The sequence below is a fragment of the Mus pahari genome, chromosome 11, assembly GCF_900095145.1.
Source record: "Mus pahari chromosome 11, PAHARI_EIJ_v1.1, whole genome shotgun sequence".
Taxonomy (NCBI): domain Eukaryota; kingdom Metazoa; phylum Chordata; class Mammalia; order Rodentia; family Muridae; genus Mus; species Mus pahari.
Window position 1 is genome coordinate 5259956 of NC_034600.1, and position 15838 is coordinate 5275793.

General features: G+C 48.1%; 2 protein-coding genes across 4 annotated transcripts in view; one reads left to right on the forward strand and one right to left on the reverse strand.

Annotated features, from left to right (window-relative positions):
- Nucleotides 1-2194, reverse strand: part of Ndufs6 (NADH:ubiquinone oxidoreductase subunit S6) — a 7414-nt gene extending 5220 nt beyond the window's left edge. The window contains exons 1-2 of the mRNA XM_021208772.2: nt 2069-2194; nt 1129-1182 (exon numbers count right to left, since the gene is read on the reverse strand). Of these exons, the coding sequence (XP_021064431.1) occupies nt 1129-1182; nt 2069-2176 (162 nt within the window). The 5' untranslated portion in view covers nt 2177-2194. The remainder of the gene's footprint in view (nt 1-1128; nt 1183-2068) is intronic.
- A 57-nt stretch (nt 2195-2251) lies between these two features.
- Mrpl36 (mitochondrial ribosomal protein L36) lies at nt 2252-5510 on the forward strand. Of its 3 annotated transcripts, none has more exons than XM_029544031.1 (3): nt 2252-2355; nt 4192-4432; nt 4685-5510. In XM_029544031.1, the coding sequence occupies exon 3, from the start codon at nt 4698-4700 to the stop codon at nt 5004-5006; it is 309 nt and encodes a 102-aa protein (XP_029399891.1). In that variant the 5' UTR covers nt 2252-2355; nt 4192-4432; nt 4685-4697; the 3' UTR covers nt 5007-5510. The 3 variants fall into 3 exon arrangements, with proteins under 3 accessions (XP_029399891.1, XP_029399892.1, XP_021064314.1); XM_029544032.1 differs by having other exon boundaries at nt 2256-2338; XM_021208655.2 differs by having other exon boundaries at nt 2261-2355; nt 4279-4432.
- Nucleotides 5511-15838: the final 10328 nt, after the last annotated feature.

Sequence of the window (15838 nt, forward strand, 5' to 3'; positions counted from 1 at the left end):
AAAAAAAAAGACTAAAATAAATAAACAAGTATTTTAAACTACCCACGAACGGGGAATTTGTGTTTAAAGACAGAATGCCTGAGTAGACGCCTCCTCATCACCCAACAAACAAGTGTTTGACACAGAAATCTGTACCCAGACAGACAGTGCTGTACCAGGACAAGGCATCAGGACACTAGTGAGTCTGAGTGCCACCCATCAGGGCAGGGCAGGAACAGGCCAGCTCCCTGTCAGCAGGGTTTCTGTCCAACCATACTGGCTCTACCGTTTCCGTTTACCTTTAAACTTCCCTGTGACCTTCTACCAGACTACCCAGAAACCACAAAGATAGTGAAGCTGGAGACCATGCTCAGGGTTTCAGGACACATCTGCTCCACAGCTGCTTGACCCACAGCCCTGCCACAAGACCCTTGGCAAAGTGAGCATTCGGAGTCCAGCCCCACCCTCAATAACAGCATCTGTTAATGCCCAGGACAACTGTTGGCACCTCTGCTGGGACAGACCTCCCCATCTCCAGGAACACACTGCAAAATAAAAAGCCAAGAAGTCTGCCCATCCTCTCAATATGCATTTGTGTCCAACTCTTAGATGTCACATTTGCACAGTTAGCTGTAGAAAATAACTGTCATGATAGTATACTCAATTATCCTGTTCTCAACACCACACTGGAGGACTGGAGACAGGAGGTGTGCACAGCAGGGGGTTGTATGCAGCAGGTTGTTTCTGACACCACACTAAAGGACACTAGGCAGGAGCATGTGCAAAGGCCACAACGACAAACACAACAGCACCTAAAAGTATAAACAGAGATGTGTCGAGCCACACTAAGAGGAGAAGTCACTACTCCCAAGGCAACCCATCTCCTGGACACCTACAGTGGCAAACACTATGAAAAACACTCAAAGTTACAAATGAGAAAACTGAACTAGTACAAACATGAAATCCACTTGTTTCTTTACACCTTATACGGAGCTTGAAGGTATTTTTATGCAATACCTCAATTGTGCCTGTCTTTTCATTACAATCTACCACCCAAGTCGGGTGCAGAATTCATTGAGGTATATTAGTTCCGACATTAGAGCTGCTCAACCTGCTTAAGCTTTACGAATTCCTCTATCTTTCACTTACCTCTTTCTGACGATCTACAAAACGAATCCTCCTGTAGTCTTTTTCATCATACACCTGGAAAAAAAAGGGCTATGATTCTAAATGAAGTCACATAATAGTGATCGAAAATACTGTAGAACGATGTTCCCCTTGGCCTACACCAATGATGGGGAGACAGACCCACTAAGAGGCAAAGTGAACTTGTACTGAACAGACTCATGGGGATGACAGACTGGAGTGCAGATGGGACAGACAACGTTCCCGCCTTCACAAGTAGCCAACTCCAATAGGTGAGATTTCATTTCAGCAGACATAGCTTCTCATTTTTTGGTTCACTATTATATTGAACGCTAGGGTTGCTTTATACACTATCGATAGGCTATTTCTCCACCGGTGAAATGAGCCCATTCAAGCCAGATTATATTATATTAAAGGCAGGTTTATTGGGAAGCTGCTCTCAGGTGAGCTCACTGGCACCAAGGATTGAGGCCAGAGAAGTCACCATGGAGACAGGAGGGGGGGGAAAGAGTGTGTGCTCAAGGAGAAAAGAAAAAGACAGGGTGGGAGAAACCAAAATGCCTAGATTATACAGAGAGGATCCTCTCGGGAAAGGGCAGCCCAGCCCCTGGGCTGGAACGCCAGGTAGGACTGAGGAATGCCGGGAGAACCTGGATGCCAGGTCTCCTTTGATATGTAAAATATGCACCTCAGCGCCTTGTCCCGGGTCCAAAACACAACCACCATTGGTTAAAACATTGAATTTATTATAAAGATATGGCCTAAAGAATGAGGAGATCCAAGTCCCAATCGAAAGCCACCAGCTAGAAACCGGAGCTGGGCAGCGGGCTGCACCCCAAGGTGAGCCCAGTAGTGCCGCGCGCTAGCCTGGCAGAAGCACACCTTGCTGCGCTCCCTGCTATCGCCAGTCTCGGGTTCCAGGCATGGCGGGTGCGGCCGTTACCTGGCCGGTATGCGTGATCTTTTCCCCGCTCGGCGACACTCGAACCCCGAAACCCCGCGCAGCCCTGGGGAGAGCCAAGAGCCGGCGGAAGGTCAGCGCCGCCGCCATCTTGCCGGTGACCCATGACCTCACGCGTCGTACGAAGCGCCGGCGCAGGCGCAGGCGCACAGCAGTCGGCGGAGAGTCCTTGTGGAACTTATTTCGTCCTGTGGCTGAGCGGCTGGACGGCTAGTGGTGGACCGGGCTGGGATGCCGAGCTGCGGCTTAACTGTGCGCAGTGTTCAAAGGTTACTAGTGTGACAAAGGCAGGGGGGACGGAAAGTGGAGATGTGCTATGTGTACTTTTATGCCAATGGAGAAAATGCAGAATTTCCGTGGGTTTGTTTGGGTTTTTTGTTTTTTGGGTTTTTGATTTTGTTTTATTTTTTTGAGTAAAGTAATAAGTTGTTCAGCAAAAGAAACAGTATGTACAGTCAACTTTCCTGGTCGTGTATGTTGGGGTGGGAAAGGAAGATTCCTGAGCATTTTTGCAACGCAGCAGTAGTAAAGTTTCCAGTTAGACTGCAAGGGAGTTTACCCAGCATTGGAAAGCTGTCCGGAAAAGTTCTGCTGTGTAAAAAGACCTGATGCAAATCGTAGTCTGTAACTCTGGAGAATGTGTTGGCCTCGCTTGTCTCATTTGAATCTGAGTCCGAACCTCCCTCGGAACGACATATACTACTGTCAAACCCCAAAGTAGAGTGAACAACTTTTCTCAGAGGTGGACCCCAGGCTCAGAGCAGGGCCACTAATTCCATCTGAGAAAGTACCAGAAGTTAGCATGTGTTGTTTGGGATCTCTTGGCCAGGACTGGAGGTTAATGACCAAGAGAAGGGCACAGGATCTACAGACAGGTCGAGTTACAGTCCATTTGAGTCGTTGTGTGAGTTCTGGGAACAGAATGATGGTGTTCTGCAAGAGCAGCAGGTGCTCTTAGCCACCAAGCTATCTCTCCAGCCCTGATAAGTCTCTATTTAAACTCTAGCACCCCCTGTCTGTATATGTGTTCACATACATGTGAGTTCACACACGGGTGCCACAGAGCACATGTGGAAGTTGGAGGAAGCCAGTCTCTTTTTTCGTGTGAGTTCCAGGGACTGAACTGAGGTCCAAAGACTTACGTGGAAAGCACTTGTGACTCCCAAGCCATCTCTCTGACCCACATTATTTTTTAAAGTGATAGAACTCTGGGGTCAAGGTATTCCTTGGGGGGGGGGCATTGTTTTATTAGATATTTTCTTCATTTTCATTTCAAATGCTACCACGAAATCCTCCCCACCCCCGCCCTGCTCCCCAGCCCACCCACTGCCCCTTTCTGGCCATGGCGTTCCCCTGTACTGGGGCATATGATCTTTGCAAGGCCAAGGGCCTCTCTTCTTAATGATGGCCGACTAGGCCATCCTCTGCTACATATGCATCTAGAGACGCAGCTCTAGGGGATACTGGTTAGTTCATATTGTTGTTCCTCCTATAGGGTTGCAGAGCCCTTTAGCTCCTTGGGTACTTTCTCTAGCTCCTTCATTAGGGGACCTGTGTTCTGGCAAATACAGAAGTGGATGCTCACAGTCATCTATTGGCTGAAACTCAAGGTATTCCTATAGATGACTAGTGTGAAGGTTGAGACTGGGAGCTAGAGAGGGCTACAGTATAGCCTTACTGACAACCTACTTTGCTATACATAAAAATAAGATGGGTAGATTTACGAACCACCTGAAATCCAGTATATATGAATTAATGGTAGAAGCCCTATATATGGGAATCAACTGTACACACACACACATATGGAAATTAACTGTAGAAATCAGAAATGGTGTCGGTCTTTCCACACTCCTTACTTTTCATAGTCTGTGGGTAGGGACTTAACTAGAGCAGTGTCTGCACTTGCTCTTCTGACCTTTCCTGTGTCTGCCGGAACGTCTCTTAATGTAAACATATGACCTGTACATTTTGTCTGAATGTTGGGTTTTGTTTTGTTTCCAATATATTCACTGTTGGCAGTTTCTTTTAGTCAAAGCCTGCTTTTTCTGTCTTCTTCCCTTTTTATTTTTTCTTCTCCCGTGGGCACCGGTCTTCCTACTACGTAGTGGTCCCAGCATCTGCAGAGGCAGAGTTTAGAGTGCAGGATTCTGGATAAAGAATATGAGACAAGGAAGGTTTTATCTGCTCCTTAGTCGTCCTCTGCACGGTACTCGTCATCCCACGTGACCCTTCGCCATCTTTCTTCCTGGCGGTGGCGTCCCACTCCACTGCGCAGACGCGGGAGCTTCGGTAACCGGCGCCCGAAGTTGATTGCGGACTTCTCCGCCGGTGGCACCCCCTTCCCAGGTTCGGTGGGGGCCGGCAGAGGCGCGTGCCAGAGTTGCTGGCCGGGAGTGCGGGCGGGGTCCCTGGCCGGGCTGAGCCTCCGGAATCTGCGGCTTCCCCGGAGTGCGCAGGCCTGGGCACATGGAGACGGGGAGCCCAGAGTGCAACCCTGGCAAGTGTGCTCTGACCTCTGACGCCAAGTAACCTTGGTAGGGGAGGGCCTAGGGACAGTCAGACGTGCAGCACAGGATGACCACGCTTCTCTCTCCCCAGGTCTGGGCTCAGCATGGCCGCCCTGCTTGTACGGAGCGTGGTGGCTTCGGTGGTGGACCCATTCCTGCACCTGAGTCGCCTCGCGGTGAAGCCCCGAGCCTTCTCCTCGTTCCTGCTGGGGACGTTGCCAAGCGCCAAACCCTGCGCAGAGGTGCGCTCACTTCTCTGTGGCCGTCCCTTGCCCTCCCTGCTGCCCTCGCTGGGCTTCAAAACCAAGGGTGTCATTAAGAAGCGCTGTAAAGACTGCTACAAGGTGAAGAGGCGTGGGCGCTGGTTTATCCTCTGTAAGACCAACCCCAAGCATAAACAGCGACAAATGTAGCCCTTGTCTTCAAGCAGTGTCCATGGAAAATTCATTTCACCTTATCAGAGAAAAATAAACGTTAAGCATTCTGTAAGATCCATGGGCCTTAGGGCTTTGTTGAACCTGCTTTTCCCACATCGTAGTCCAATTCCTTCACATCTAATCAGACCAGAGCTGCCGATGGAGAAGGATTGTTACAGTAGCTGTGTATGAAGCAGGAACACAGAGCCAGCTTTATCTCTTGAGACAAAGCCTGGCTTGGTAACCCTGGTTGACCTGAAACTTGGAGAGAAACTCCTGCGGCTGCCTCTCTGCCATTTGTTACCATATGCAGCAGATTGTAAGTGCTTTAAGAGGCCGCCTGAGCCAAAAGGCTCCTGAGGGGTGTGCAACAATCCCAATTTAAGAACAAACGATCTTCTTGTGTAGCAACTATCCCAGTGTTTACCCAGGGAAAACCTTGTTTACATAGAAATGTCTTTTGGATACCAGTTAAAAATGTTTGTCATGACTATTCTTACACTGGAGAAGTAGTGTTCTTTATACCACCAAACTAATAATGCTTTCAGAAGGAGGTTAGTACACTTTCAGTTCAAAGAAGGTAACAGAGCATGCTGGCTTCCTCAGGGAGTGCTAGAACACTAGCGATTTTTTTTTCAAATCTTGCAGTTGTCACTATTAAAAAGCAGACCTGATGGCTGGAGAGATGGCTCAGCAGTTAAGAGCACTGACTGCTCTTCCAGAGGCCCTGAGTTCAAATCCCAGCAACNACATGGTTGCTCACAACCATCTGTAATGAGATCTGATGCCCTCTTCTGGGGTTTCTGAAGACAGCTACAGTGTACTTACATATAATAAATAAATAAATCTTTAAAAAGCAGGCCTGGGGTTCGTGCTCCTCCTGGAACAGGTCTTTAGCACTGTGTCTTTTTATGGTTCTAAGTCCTATTAGTCTGTTGAACTTCAGGTTCACCTGGTATAGTCTACCAACTGATTCCAGACTAGCATGTTTGGTGACCCTGTGACTGATGTCAAGTGCTGTGAGCCTGCTGTTCTCTGTAAGAAATTATACCTGGTAGCTGCTGGTACCCTCTATCATTTTCTTGGAGTACTGTGAATTCGGAGATAGTTTCAGTAAGGTAGTTACAGGAGATAACCATTGCCTTTTCCTGGGATCTTAAAATAGCTGTTGAGAAGTGCTCACAGCTCTAGGTCTGATAGTTGCTAAGCAAGAAGGTATAAGCAGAGATCCTCCAGACAAGGCTTTGAAAAGGGGGTACTGGCAATAATATGTTTAAGGGAGATAGAGAAACCATGTGCTGTGATCTGTTGCGTTTTGAAGGGCATGTACAAGGTTATATGTGAACCCGAAGACTGAAGAGAGTCTGAGGACACAGGGAGAATAGATGGCACCTTAATAGGACCTAGCACAAACGATATTATGAAGCAAGTTCTCGGGTTCATCACCCACACAAGGTCACATGCTGATGGTTTACAGCCCTGAACTCTATAGTAAGTTTCTGATGGGCCCAGCCACCAGGAGGTGAGAAGCAGGAACCCACTTAGCCGGCAGAAGACCATGGGCCAGGGTGACTGGACCAGCCTGGCTGTAAGCACCCTTCTCATGGTGGTCACTTTAGTTCTGGCCTCTTGGACTTGGGAGGCAATAATGTGTAACAGGACAGCTAAGAGGTGAATCCCAACTCCACCATTTTCAGCTGTGTGACATTCTGCTCTGGGTGCCTCCGTTCCCTGGCTGTAAGATGGAAAATTATAAGTTTCAAAACTATGATGTTAGAGTCAGAAGGATGTGGCATGCAGCAGATCCTTGGTGTGTGCCTGTCACTGTATTAGTGATACAGGACATTTGGTTTCAGGACCCAGGATAAGGGACTGAGGTGCATATCAAAGCAGACCTGGCCTCCAGGTTCTCCCAGCATCCCTCAGTCCCTACCTGTCATACCCTGCCCCACACTCCAGCCCAGGGCCTGGGATGCTCTTCCCCCAGAGGCTCTTCCCTATATAATCCAAACATTTTGGTCTTCCTCCTCCTCTTCTTACTCTTCCTCCTTTTGTCTCTGTCTCTGTCTCTCTCTCCAAGAATGCACCCTTCTTTCTCCCCTCCCCCACTTTCCCCATGGTGACTTTCCTGGCCTTGGTCCTTGTGGCTAGTGAACTCACCCACTTGAGAGCAGCTTCCCAATAAACCTGCCTTGAATATCTTCTAATCTGGCTTGAACTGGCTCATTTCACTGAAGGTGGAGAAATAAACTATCAGAGGACATTTGTCATCCTTTTACTTCCAGAATTCTCCAGTCGAAGTCATTTCCAGTAGAAATAAGTAAACCTTTGAATAAATAGCCTAACTCATTAACCCTAACCTCTAGCTACAGGCAGGGCCAGGGTGGGGGTAAGATTTCTGTCAGCATGAAAGCACTCGTGGCTATTTGGAAGAAGTGGGAGATGCTAGGCTCACCTCTTGGACAACTCTCATGGAACACAGTCATTGGGAAGAGCTCTGTGAGGTAATTTGATCTTCAGGGCACTAGCTGTAGTCCTGTCTTCTGGAGACGGCACCACATACCAGTGACAGTGACGCCTCCAAGGCTGCTCACAGCACAGAGATTCAAGTCGCCCCACCAGCTTCCAGGATGAGTAGGGAGTAAGGGCAGACATAACCTCTTAGGACCTGGCTTCTGGAGTTCCAGTTTCAGGTCTGCTTCCTCAGTTCATGCAGGGTGAAGAGACCCCAGATTCCAGTCCTCTGATTGGTCACACTGACAGGATGGAGCCGGTGGGTCCTGCCCTAGCCACTAGGATCAAAGTTACACTGACCTCATACATTCAGTCAGCAGGAATACTTGCAGGTGGCCATGCCAGGCCTTTGCATCCTGAGTGCGGCAGAAACACTTCAGGGGTCTGATGGGAGCACACTTTACTTCCTTTCATTGGTTGGTCAATTCTTACTTTGGCTACAATAAAAAAATTTAAGTCTTAAAATACTGTACTTTACCTAAATTTAAAATTTTAAAGCCTTAATTTACTGAAGTGGTTTTCCCAGAAAAGCATTTAATTCTTTGAGTAAGAAGTGTAGAAAGATTAGTTACATTAGGTCCTTTCCCAGAAACAGCTTCACAGTGTTCTGACTGGACCTTGTGGACTCTAAAGGTCAAATGAAAACCTGAAAACCAAGAGACTGTCAATAAACCTTTGCAGGCACTGGGTGCTGGGCACTGGTCAGAGCAGCCCTCCTGTTGGCACCTTCAGACAAACAGGCATCTCACTAGCTGTCTTAGTCAGGGTTCTATTCCTGCACAAACATCATGACCAAGAAGCAAGTTGCAGAGGAAAGGATTTATTCAGCTTACACTTCCACATTGCTGTTCATCACCAAAGGAAGTCAGGACTGGAACTCAAGCAGGTCAGGACGCACGAGCTGATGCAGAGGCCATGGAGGGATGTTACTTACTGGCTTGTTTCCCCTGGTTTGCTCAGCTTGCTTTCTTATAGAATCCAAGACTACCAGCCCAGGGATGGCACCACCCACAATGGGCCCTCCACCCTTGATCACTAATTGAGAAAATGCTTGTACTGGCTAGTTTTGTGTCAACTTGACACAGGCTGGAGTTATCACAGAGAAAGGAGCTTCAGTTGGGGAAATGCCTCCAGGAGATTCAGCTGTAAGGCCTTTTCTCAATTAGTGATCAAGGGTGGAGGTCCCCTTGTGGGTGGTGCCAGCTCTGGGCTGGTAGTCTTGGTTCTATAAGAGAGCAGGCTGAGCAAGCCAGGGCAAGCAAGCCAGTAAAGAACATCCCTCCATGCAAATACTGTTTTAAGGACCTTCTCTGGGTAGTCTGAATATTGTATTAAATGAAAACAGAATGAATGGTCTTACAAATTCTGGACTACAAAATTCCAAGGAGAAGAAACAGTATTATCTGTGTGAAAGAGGCATGTCTAGGTAAGGAGAGGCCAAGAGCTATAGCAGACCAGGACAAAGTATCAGAGTATCAAGGTATTTGGTGCTACACATGCCACCAAGCTGAGCAGCTTCCAGGAAGGATGAAGACAGGGCTGAAGAGCAGAGCAGAGGGAGACTAGGAATGGCCTGAACATGGGTGGGAATGAAGACTCAGACTGGACTGGTTTCGAGAGCTAAGAGCTCCTCTGTGTACAGTACCAGCCAGGAAGGACCCTGTGTGTCTCCTATCTATGAGCTGTGAACTGGTCTGCCTCCCTCCCTAGGGAGAAATGGTCTGCTGCTCCTCCCAAGGCTGCCTCGGGCATACTTGTGCCACACGCATTACATGCTACAATCACACACTACATACCTCAAACTATACAGTACACATTCATTACACAGAAATGCCAAGGCCTGGTTCCTGGTGGCACTTTTCTCTTCTGTTAAGTGTGACCTGAAGCCGAGCTCCTTCTGCCCACATCGAGGGTGAGCCTTGCCTAGGCACCCCCCTCCCCCATCTCGGTGTTGAAATCAAGACTTCCTACGGTACAGGACAAGTTCACTGTGGTGTAATGTAGAAACCCTCCCTTTGGAATACTACGTAAGATACATGGATTCAGGGAGGGGAGAGATGTGTACGCAGATCCCCAAAACTGGATGATTCCAACCACTCTGTGGCTGTCCCCTTCTTGGGCAGGCTCCAGAGTGAATTTTATTTTCCGTTTAAAGAGTTTCCAGCCATTGTGGATTGTTTGTTTGACTCTGTGAGACTTACCCAGACTTCCCAATCTTTATTCTCTCTTTTTTTTTAATAAACCAGCATAAAGTAGAATTTATTTACATAATGCAATGATCCGTGAAGGTTACCATAACACCGAGGGACCATATTAGCCGCTTGAATGGAATTCATTAGAAATTAACTACCACTTAAATTAATTTTCCCACAGTCACAAGGCTGTAATGGCAGGAGAAAGAGCCGTCCATCAGCGGGTGCTGACAGGGGACCTGTCACCACCATTATTTATAGGTGAGTGTGTCAGCCATGGAACAGGCACCAAACACAAGCCTCTGGACTCAGAAAGGCCATTTCAAAGGACCCCCAAATCCCCTTCTTGATAAGGAACCAAGCCTTACTAATCCTCACTCTCTCTCACACTAGCAGCAGGGGATAAGGCAGCAACTGATCATGTGTACACAGCTCAGAGGGACGAGACTTTGGTAAGAAACTATACCATAAAGTACACATGCTTACAGGCAGCACTGCCCCTTAGGCCACTCAGGAGCCCAGTATCGAATCAGTGACCCACAGTGGCTTCTCAGGCTTCCCTGAGAAGAGTCCAAACCCCAAGGAAGATATATACATATACACATGTGTTATATGTATATACATGCAGTACATTGGAAGATACCCTACCCAAAATACAGAAGAACCCTTGACTCCTGATCAATATCCGGACCACAACTTATTTTTTTTTTTAACGATTTACTTATTATTATATGTAAGTACACTGTAGCTGTCTTCAGACACACCAGAAGAGGGAGTCAGATCTCGTTATGGATGGTTGTGAGCCACCATGTGGTTGCTGGGATTTGAACTCAGGACCTTCAGAAGAGCAGTCAGTGCTCTTAACTGCTGAGCCATCTCTCCAGCCTCCACAATTTTTATTTTTGAAAGGGGGACATGATGCAAAGGCATTCCTTAGGGCCAGGATGTTACTCATGAGATCTTAGGCTCAGCAGTCCCAGGACAGAGGAGAGGCCCCTACATGCTGAAACCTGAACCCGGATCTAAACAGGTGCTGGAATGCTGAGGACGTTTAGCTTTGGGATGAAATTGAACCAATGGATAGTGAGGTGTACCCAGGAGTATGTGGCTTGTGGACATGTGAAAGGAGACAATGGCATGGAAAATGTCCCACCAGGAGCCTGCATGTGCCCACTCAGCATCTCAGTCCTGAGTGTGCTCATGCTGGGATACAACCCTAGCTGTGGTACAGCCAAAGAGCATCCTCTTCAGCAGAGAGGGGGCGCCACAATTTACATGGGTCCAATTCCTTTCTCTTTGCAAGTACTCCTCTTGCCATAGCCCTGATGAGGATGTTACTCCAGTCTTGTCATCCAGCCATAGAATCAGGAGAGATGACCCAGTTCTTTTAGTAGCACAGCAGCTGGGCAGATGCAGCTATGTGTCCCATGTCCCCCACAGTGTTTCTCAGGCCTTGTGATAGTTTGTATATGTTCAGACCAGGGAATGGCACTACTAGAAGGTGTGGCCTTGTTGGAGTAGGTGTGTCCCTGTGGGTGTGAGCTTTAAGACCCTCATCTTAGCTCCCTGGAAGCTAGTATTCTGCTAGCAGCCTTCAGATGAAGATGTAGAGCTCTCAGCTCTGCCTGCACCATGCCTGCCTGGACACTGTCATACTCCCACTTTGATGATAATGGACTAAACCTCTGAACCTGTAAGCTAGCCACAATTAAATGCTGTCTACAAGTTGCCTTGGTCATGGTGTCTATTTATAGCAGTAAAGCCCTAACTAAGACAGGCCTGCTCTGGGAGCTTGCTGTACTGGGGAGGCTGTGGACACTGGAGGGCAGCCCATGCCCCAAAAGAGCAAGTCTCATGGGGATCCACAAGCTCTCTGCCCTCTGGGGTTTCTTATGAGACACCGCACTCAATCAAATGACAAGGAGAAAATGGCATTAAGTAGCCCCAGAGCCACACCCTGCTGGGCCTGGAGTGGGTCTGGTTGCAGCCACAGTGCGTGTACTCTGGGGTTTTTCGGGAAGGCATGTCTGAGAAGGTAACATAACAAAAGGATGTTCAAGGGCCAGAGTGGCACGTGTTTGAATCCCATTACCATGGAGTGTTAGTTCCTTTTTGAGTTTCTGTAACAAACACCTGATAAAAGCAACTTAAGGAATAGATTTAACTTGGGTTCACAGTTTGAAGGGATGCAATCCATCGTGAAGATGACATGTCAGAAGCAGAGTTAAACAGCTGGTCATATTTCACTGTCATACTTCACTGTTGGAAGCAGAAGCGATTGCTGGTGGTCAGCACAATTTCTCTGTTTTATTCAGCTTGGAACCCAAGCCAATGGAGTGGTCCTATCCACATTCAGGAGGGGTCCTTTTCTAGAAACACCTTCACAGCCACACCCAGGGGCACGTTTCCATAGTGATTCTAAACCCTTCGACACTGATAATCAGGATTAGCAATCACACATAGCCATGTGGCATACTGATGTCATTCCCAGGCCTCTGCCACCTCTGCTTGGATGGGCTTCACTGTGTCAGGTGCTTAACAGCTGGGCCAGGGTGCAAGGAGATGAGAAGGGACTTTCTGGAAATGTGCCTTTCCCGCTGAGAAGCTGACATGTGACAGTCACCTACTTGGCTTTCCAGAGAGGTCCTCAAACAGCCAGGTCCAGTGGAAAGAGTTCTCTAGAAGGCAGAACTGTAAACAAAAGCCCTCTGCCTGCATCCTGACATGCACACGCCCTCCTGAGTTATCCCTAAGCCACCTCAAGTGGGAGCAGGGTGGCTTCTGCATTCCCTTGCAGCTCTCTGAGTCTAAGAGGACACCTTGTTTACTTAGGACTGTGTAAGATTCTCTTGGGAATAAAGACTGTTTCCTTCCTTTTGTCTCCAGGTCAATGGTGACTAGCCATATATACTGGGTAGGGGAAAAGGCTATAGAGCGACCTCTTAGCTATACCAAAATGATCATGCAGTATGTATGTGAGGCAAAGGGGTAGGGGAGGGAGATATAGAGAGGAAATAGGAATAAAATAAGGTCAGAAAAACAGAGACAGAGATGTAGATGGGAGAGATGTCATTTTCTACTGGAATCCCTTGTGACCTAGGGGGATACTGGGTGACTTGGAGAAGGGAATGAAGAGAGGAAGGAAAGGGACAGAAGGCAGAAACCTAGAAGGTTCCTGCAGGGAGACGTTCACAAGTTCAGCTCCCTCCAGGTTGATGCTGGCATTCTAGAAAGTCTACAAAGGAGTCACGTTTACCACAGGAGGACGAAAAGGACAAGTACCAGCTGAGCACCCCAGTCTGGAAATCCCATAAATAGCTGCACAGAGGTAACATTCCTATGGGTTCCTGTGAAGGCCTTCGTGTGCCTCAGCCTTCATCAACCCTGAAAAGGCAGGTGCCATGTGCCCTTGCAGGTCAGTCTGGAGTAGATGAGGCAAAGGGAGAGAATGCCAAATGGTGCACTTGGGTCTTCTGCCGGACCCAAGTGGAGCCTGAGCTCTGGACCCTGAGTTTGTTCTCTATCTGCAGCTATGTAGGTTGGTTTTGTTAGGGCAACTCTGCGTTTAGCTAAACTGAGACTCGGCTCTGGTGTCTACGAAGAAGAGACACAGCCGTACGGACCACAGGAGAAAATTCTGGAATGTCAAATTGAAGGATAGCTGATTCTTCCCGAAGCAGCAGTCGACCCTGTGCACGGTTTCTACCTCCTCACCAAGGTGCCAGCATCAAAGCCTTCCATGATGATGGAAACCTCACAGGAGAGTGAGCATTCCTGGGCCTGGGATGCAGCTCAGTGGTAGGTCACTGGCCTATCATGCAGGAAAGCATGGGTCCATCTCAGCACTGCCGTCTAATGAAAAGTACAATGTCCTCTGCTGCCAGGGTGTGGTCCCTGACGTTAGGCAGCCTATGATTCTGGCTCATTGGTCAAGGAGAATGTCTCTCATTCCCACATCTGCAGAGGATTCTGCAGCCTGGCTAGGGTCTTTACACTGAGGGAGAAGCTACTACATACAGTGCTCACTGGTGGGGTCTTTTAGAAATCTGTGGCCCTGCTCTCCCTGTGGGCTCTGCCCCATTGCTTCCTGAGAGATTTGATAGCCCTGACCCAGGATGTGAGCCATGGAGGGAGACTCCCCATACCTACCTTGCTGAGTTTCCCTTCTGGGTTGGGGACTTGTAGAATTGGCTACTTCTGGCCCCTCAACCTCCTGTCCCCACCCATGCCTCTGAACCCAGGGCCTTCACAAGTCAGCAGCGTCCTGGCTCCTGCTGGTTCTGATTAACCTGCAGGATGTGCTTCCCCTAATGCAGTACAGTGCTACTGTGTTCTCATCCCCTAACTCCTCCAACTGGAAAACAGCACATAGCCCGAGGCCACCAGAATAATGCTGGTGTCGAGTGCTAAGAAACTATTTGTTTTGAGTCCTCTAAGGACAAATGATAGACATGTAAAAATGTTTTCCTGCCTTTCTTGCAGGGGAATACTTAGTTTAGAATTAACTTCTGTCAGGGAAAACACGATTTCCCGCACTCGCTCTCTATGACTTCTCACCGTTTCTATTTTACAGGGGGGGAAAATACCACAGTGTGTTTGACACGTATGATTACAAGTTTACAGAATCTACTTACGTTTCTACTGCTATTACAGCTTCTCTTTAGGAAAAGCTACTCATTAGAACCAAACAGAAGCCTTCTTGTACAAGAAACAAATAAACACAGAAAATTGGTTATTCCCTACCGAGCCAGCCTAGTTCCTGGGGAAAATAGCTTCCCCCCAGAGCTCAGAGGACCAGGTTGGAGTTAGGGACATGTTACCTTCCTCATGGGAAGACACATGTGTACATGCGACACAGGCAGGCAGCCACATGCTCACACACACCCTTCACTCTGGGGATAGAGGGTCTGCCTGGGAAGCCAGTGGATAGATTCTAGTCTACAACACTAGCAATGCTGACCTTGTGACATGTGATCGACTGGCCTGTGGTCCAGTAAGCAGCTGTTTTCCCTGCCCTGTTTTCCAGCCCCTCCTCCTTCTCAGTGTCTTTGCCAGACTCTTCAAGAGGCAGGGACACTGGATTCTTGGTTTCCTAGCTACAAGACCATTGCCTCAGGTACTCACCTTAGCAGCAGCGTGCATGGTTGCCCTCACTTGGGAGAGGAGAGGAGCAAGCAGAGGGTTTTTATACAAGAAGCCCACTCTTCCATTTAGACCAGTTTAGACCAGGAACAAGCAACTCAGATATTAGCCAGATCTCTGGTACTCCCAGCCTCACAGAGAAGTCTCCTGAAGTATCCCCTAGAGTCACTGCCATGGCCGTTGTTACTGCCTTTTGTGCAGATTGTGAGTCCTGCTACAACTGAGGACCCCAGACTGGCAGCTTCAACAGACAACATTCAGCTTCCCATAGCCTTGAAGTGGAGATCTGTGACCCAAGCGTTGGCTTTCCTTGAGGCCTCATTAGAGGTCACCCTTCTGTGTACATGTGTACTAATGGCTCTTCCTATGCCTAAAAGCACACCAATTCTGTTATACCAGGATCCACTCCTATGACCTCATTCCTCCTCAACACCTCCCTATAGTCTCTGCCTCCAGGTGGGGTCTATGATTATGACACAGAAACATAGACTGAGATGAACCATTATGAGAACCATTACAATAAACATGTGAAGGTTGACTGCAGAGAGACTGGTAGCCCTTAGACTACCTGGTCTTCATTCAACCAGGGGAGCATGCTTAAAAAGAATAGTCCACATGGTATGAAACTGGGAGAGGTGGATCCTATGCAAATGAGACAAAAATGATCACATAGTCCGTTTCCTTTCTATTTTCCCTCTTGGTGTGAGGCCGCAGGCCAACTGGCACACTTCCAAACTCATCTGTACTTTTTCTGTAATAAACTATCTCCTGTTCTGTAACTATCCATATGACCTTATATTATTCATTGCAAAGAGACACAAGAACCTGTAGACTCTAACATTTGTATCATGGTTCAGTCAGCCAGGAGATAAAAATGAACACAAGATACTTCTGAACTTCCATCTGTCCTAACAAGGACACTATCAATCCCCATTCTTCAACCACTTGGGAGTTAGGGATGGGTCTTCACCAGTGGATTAG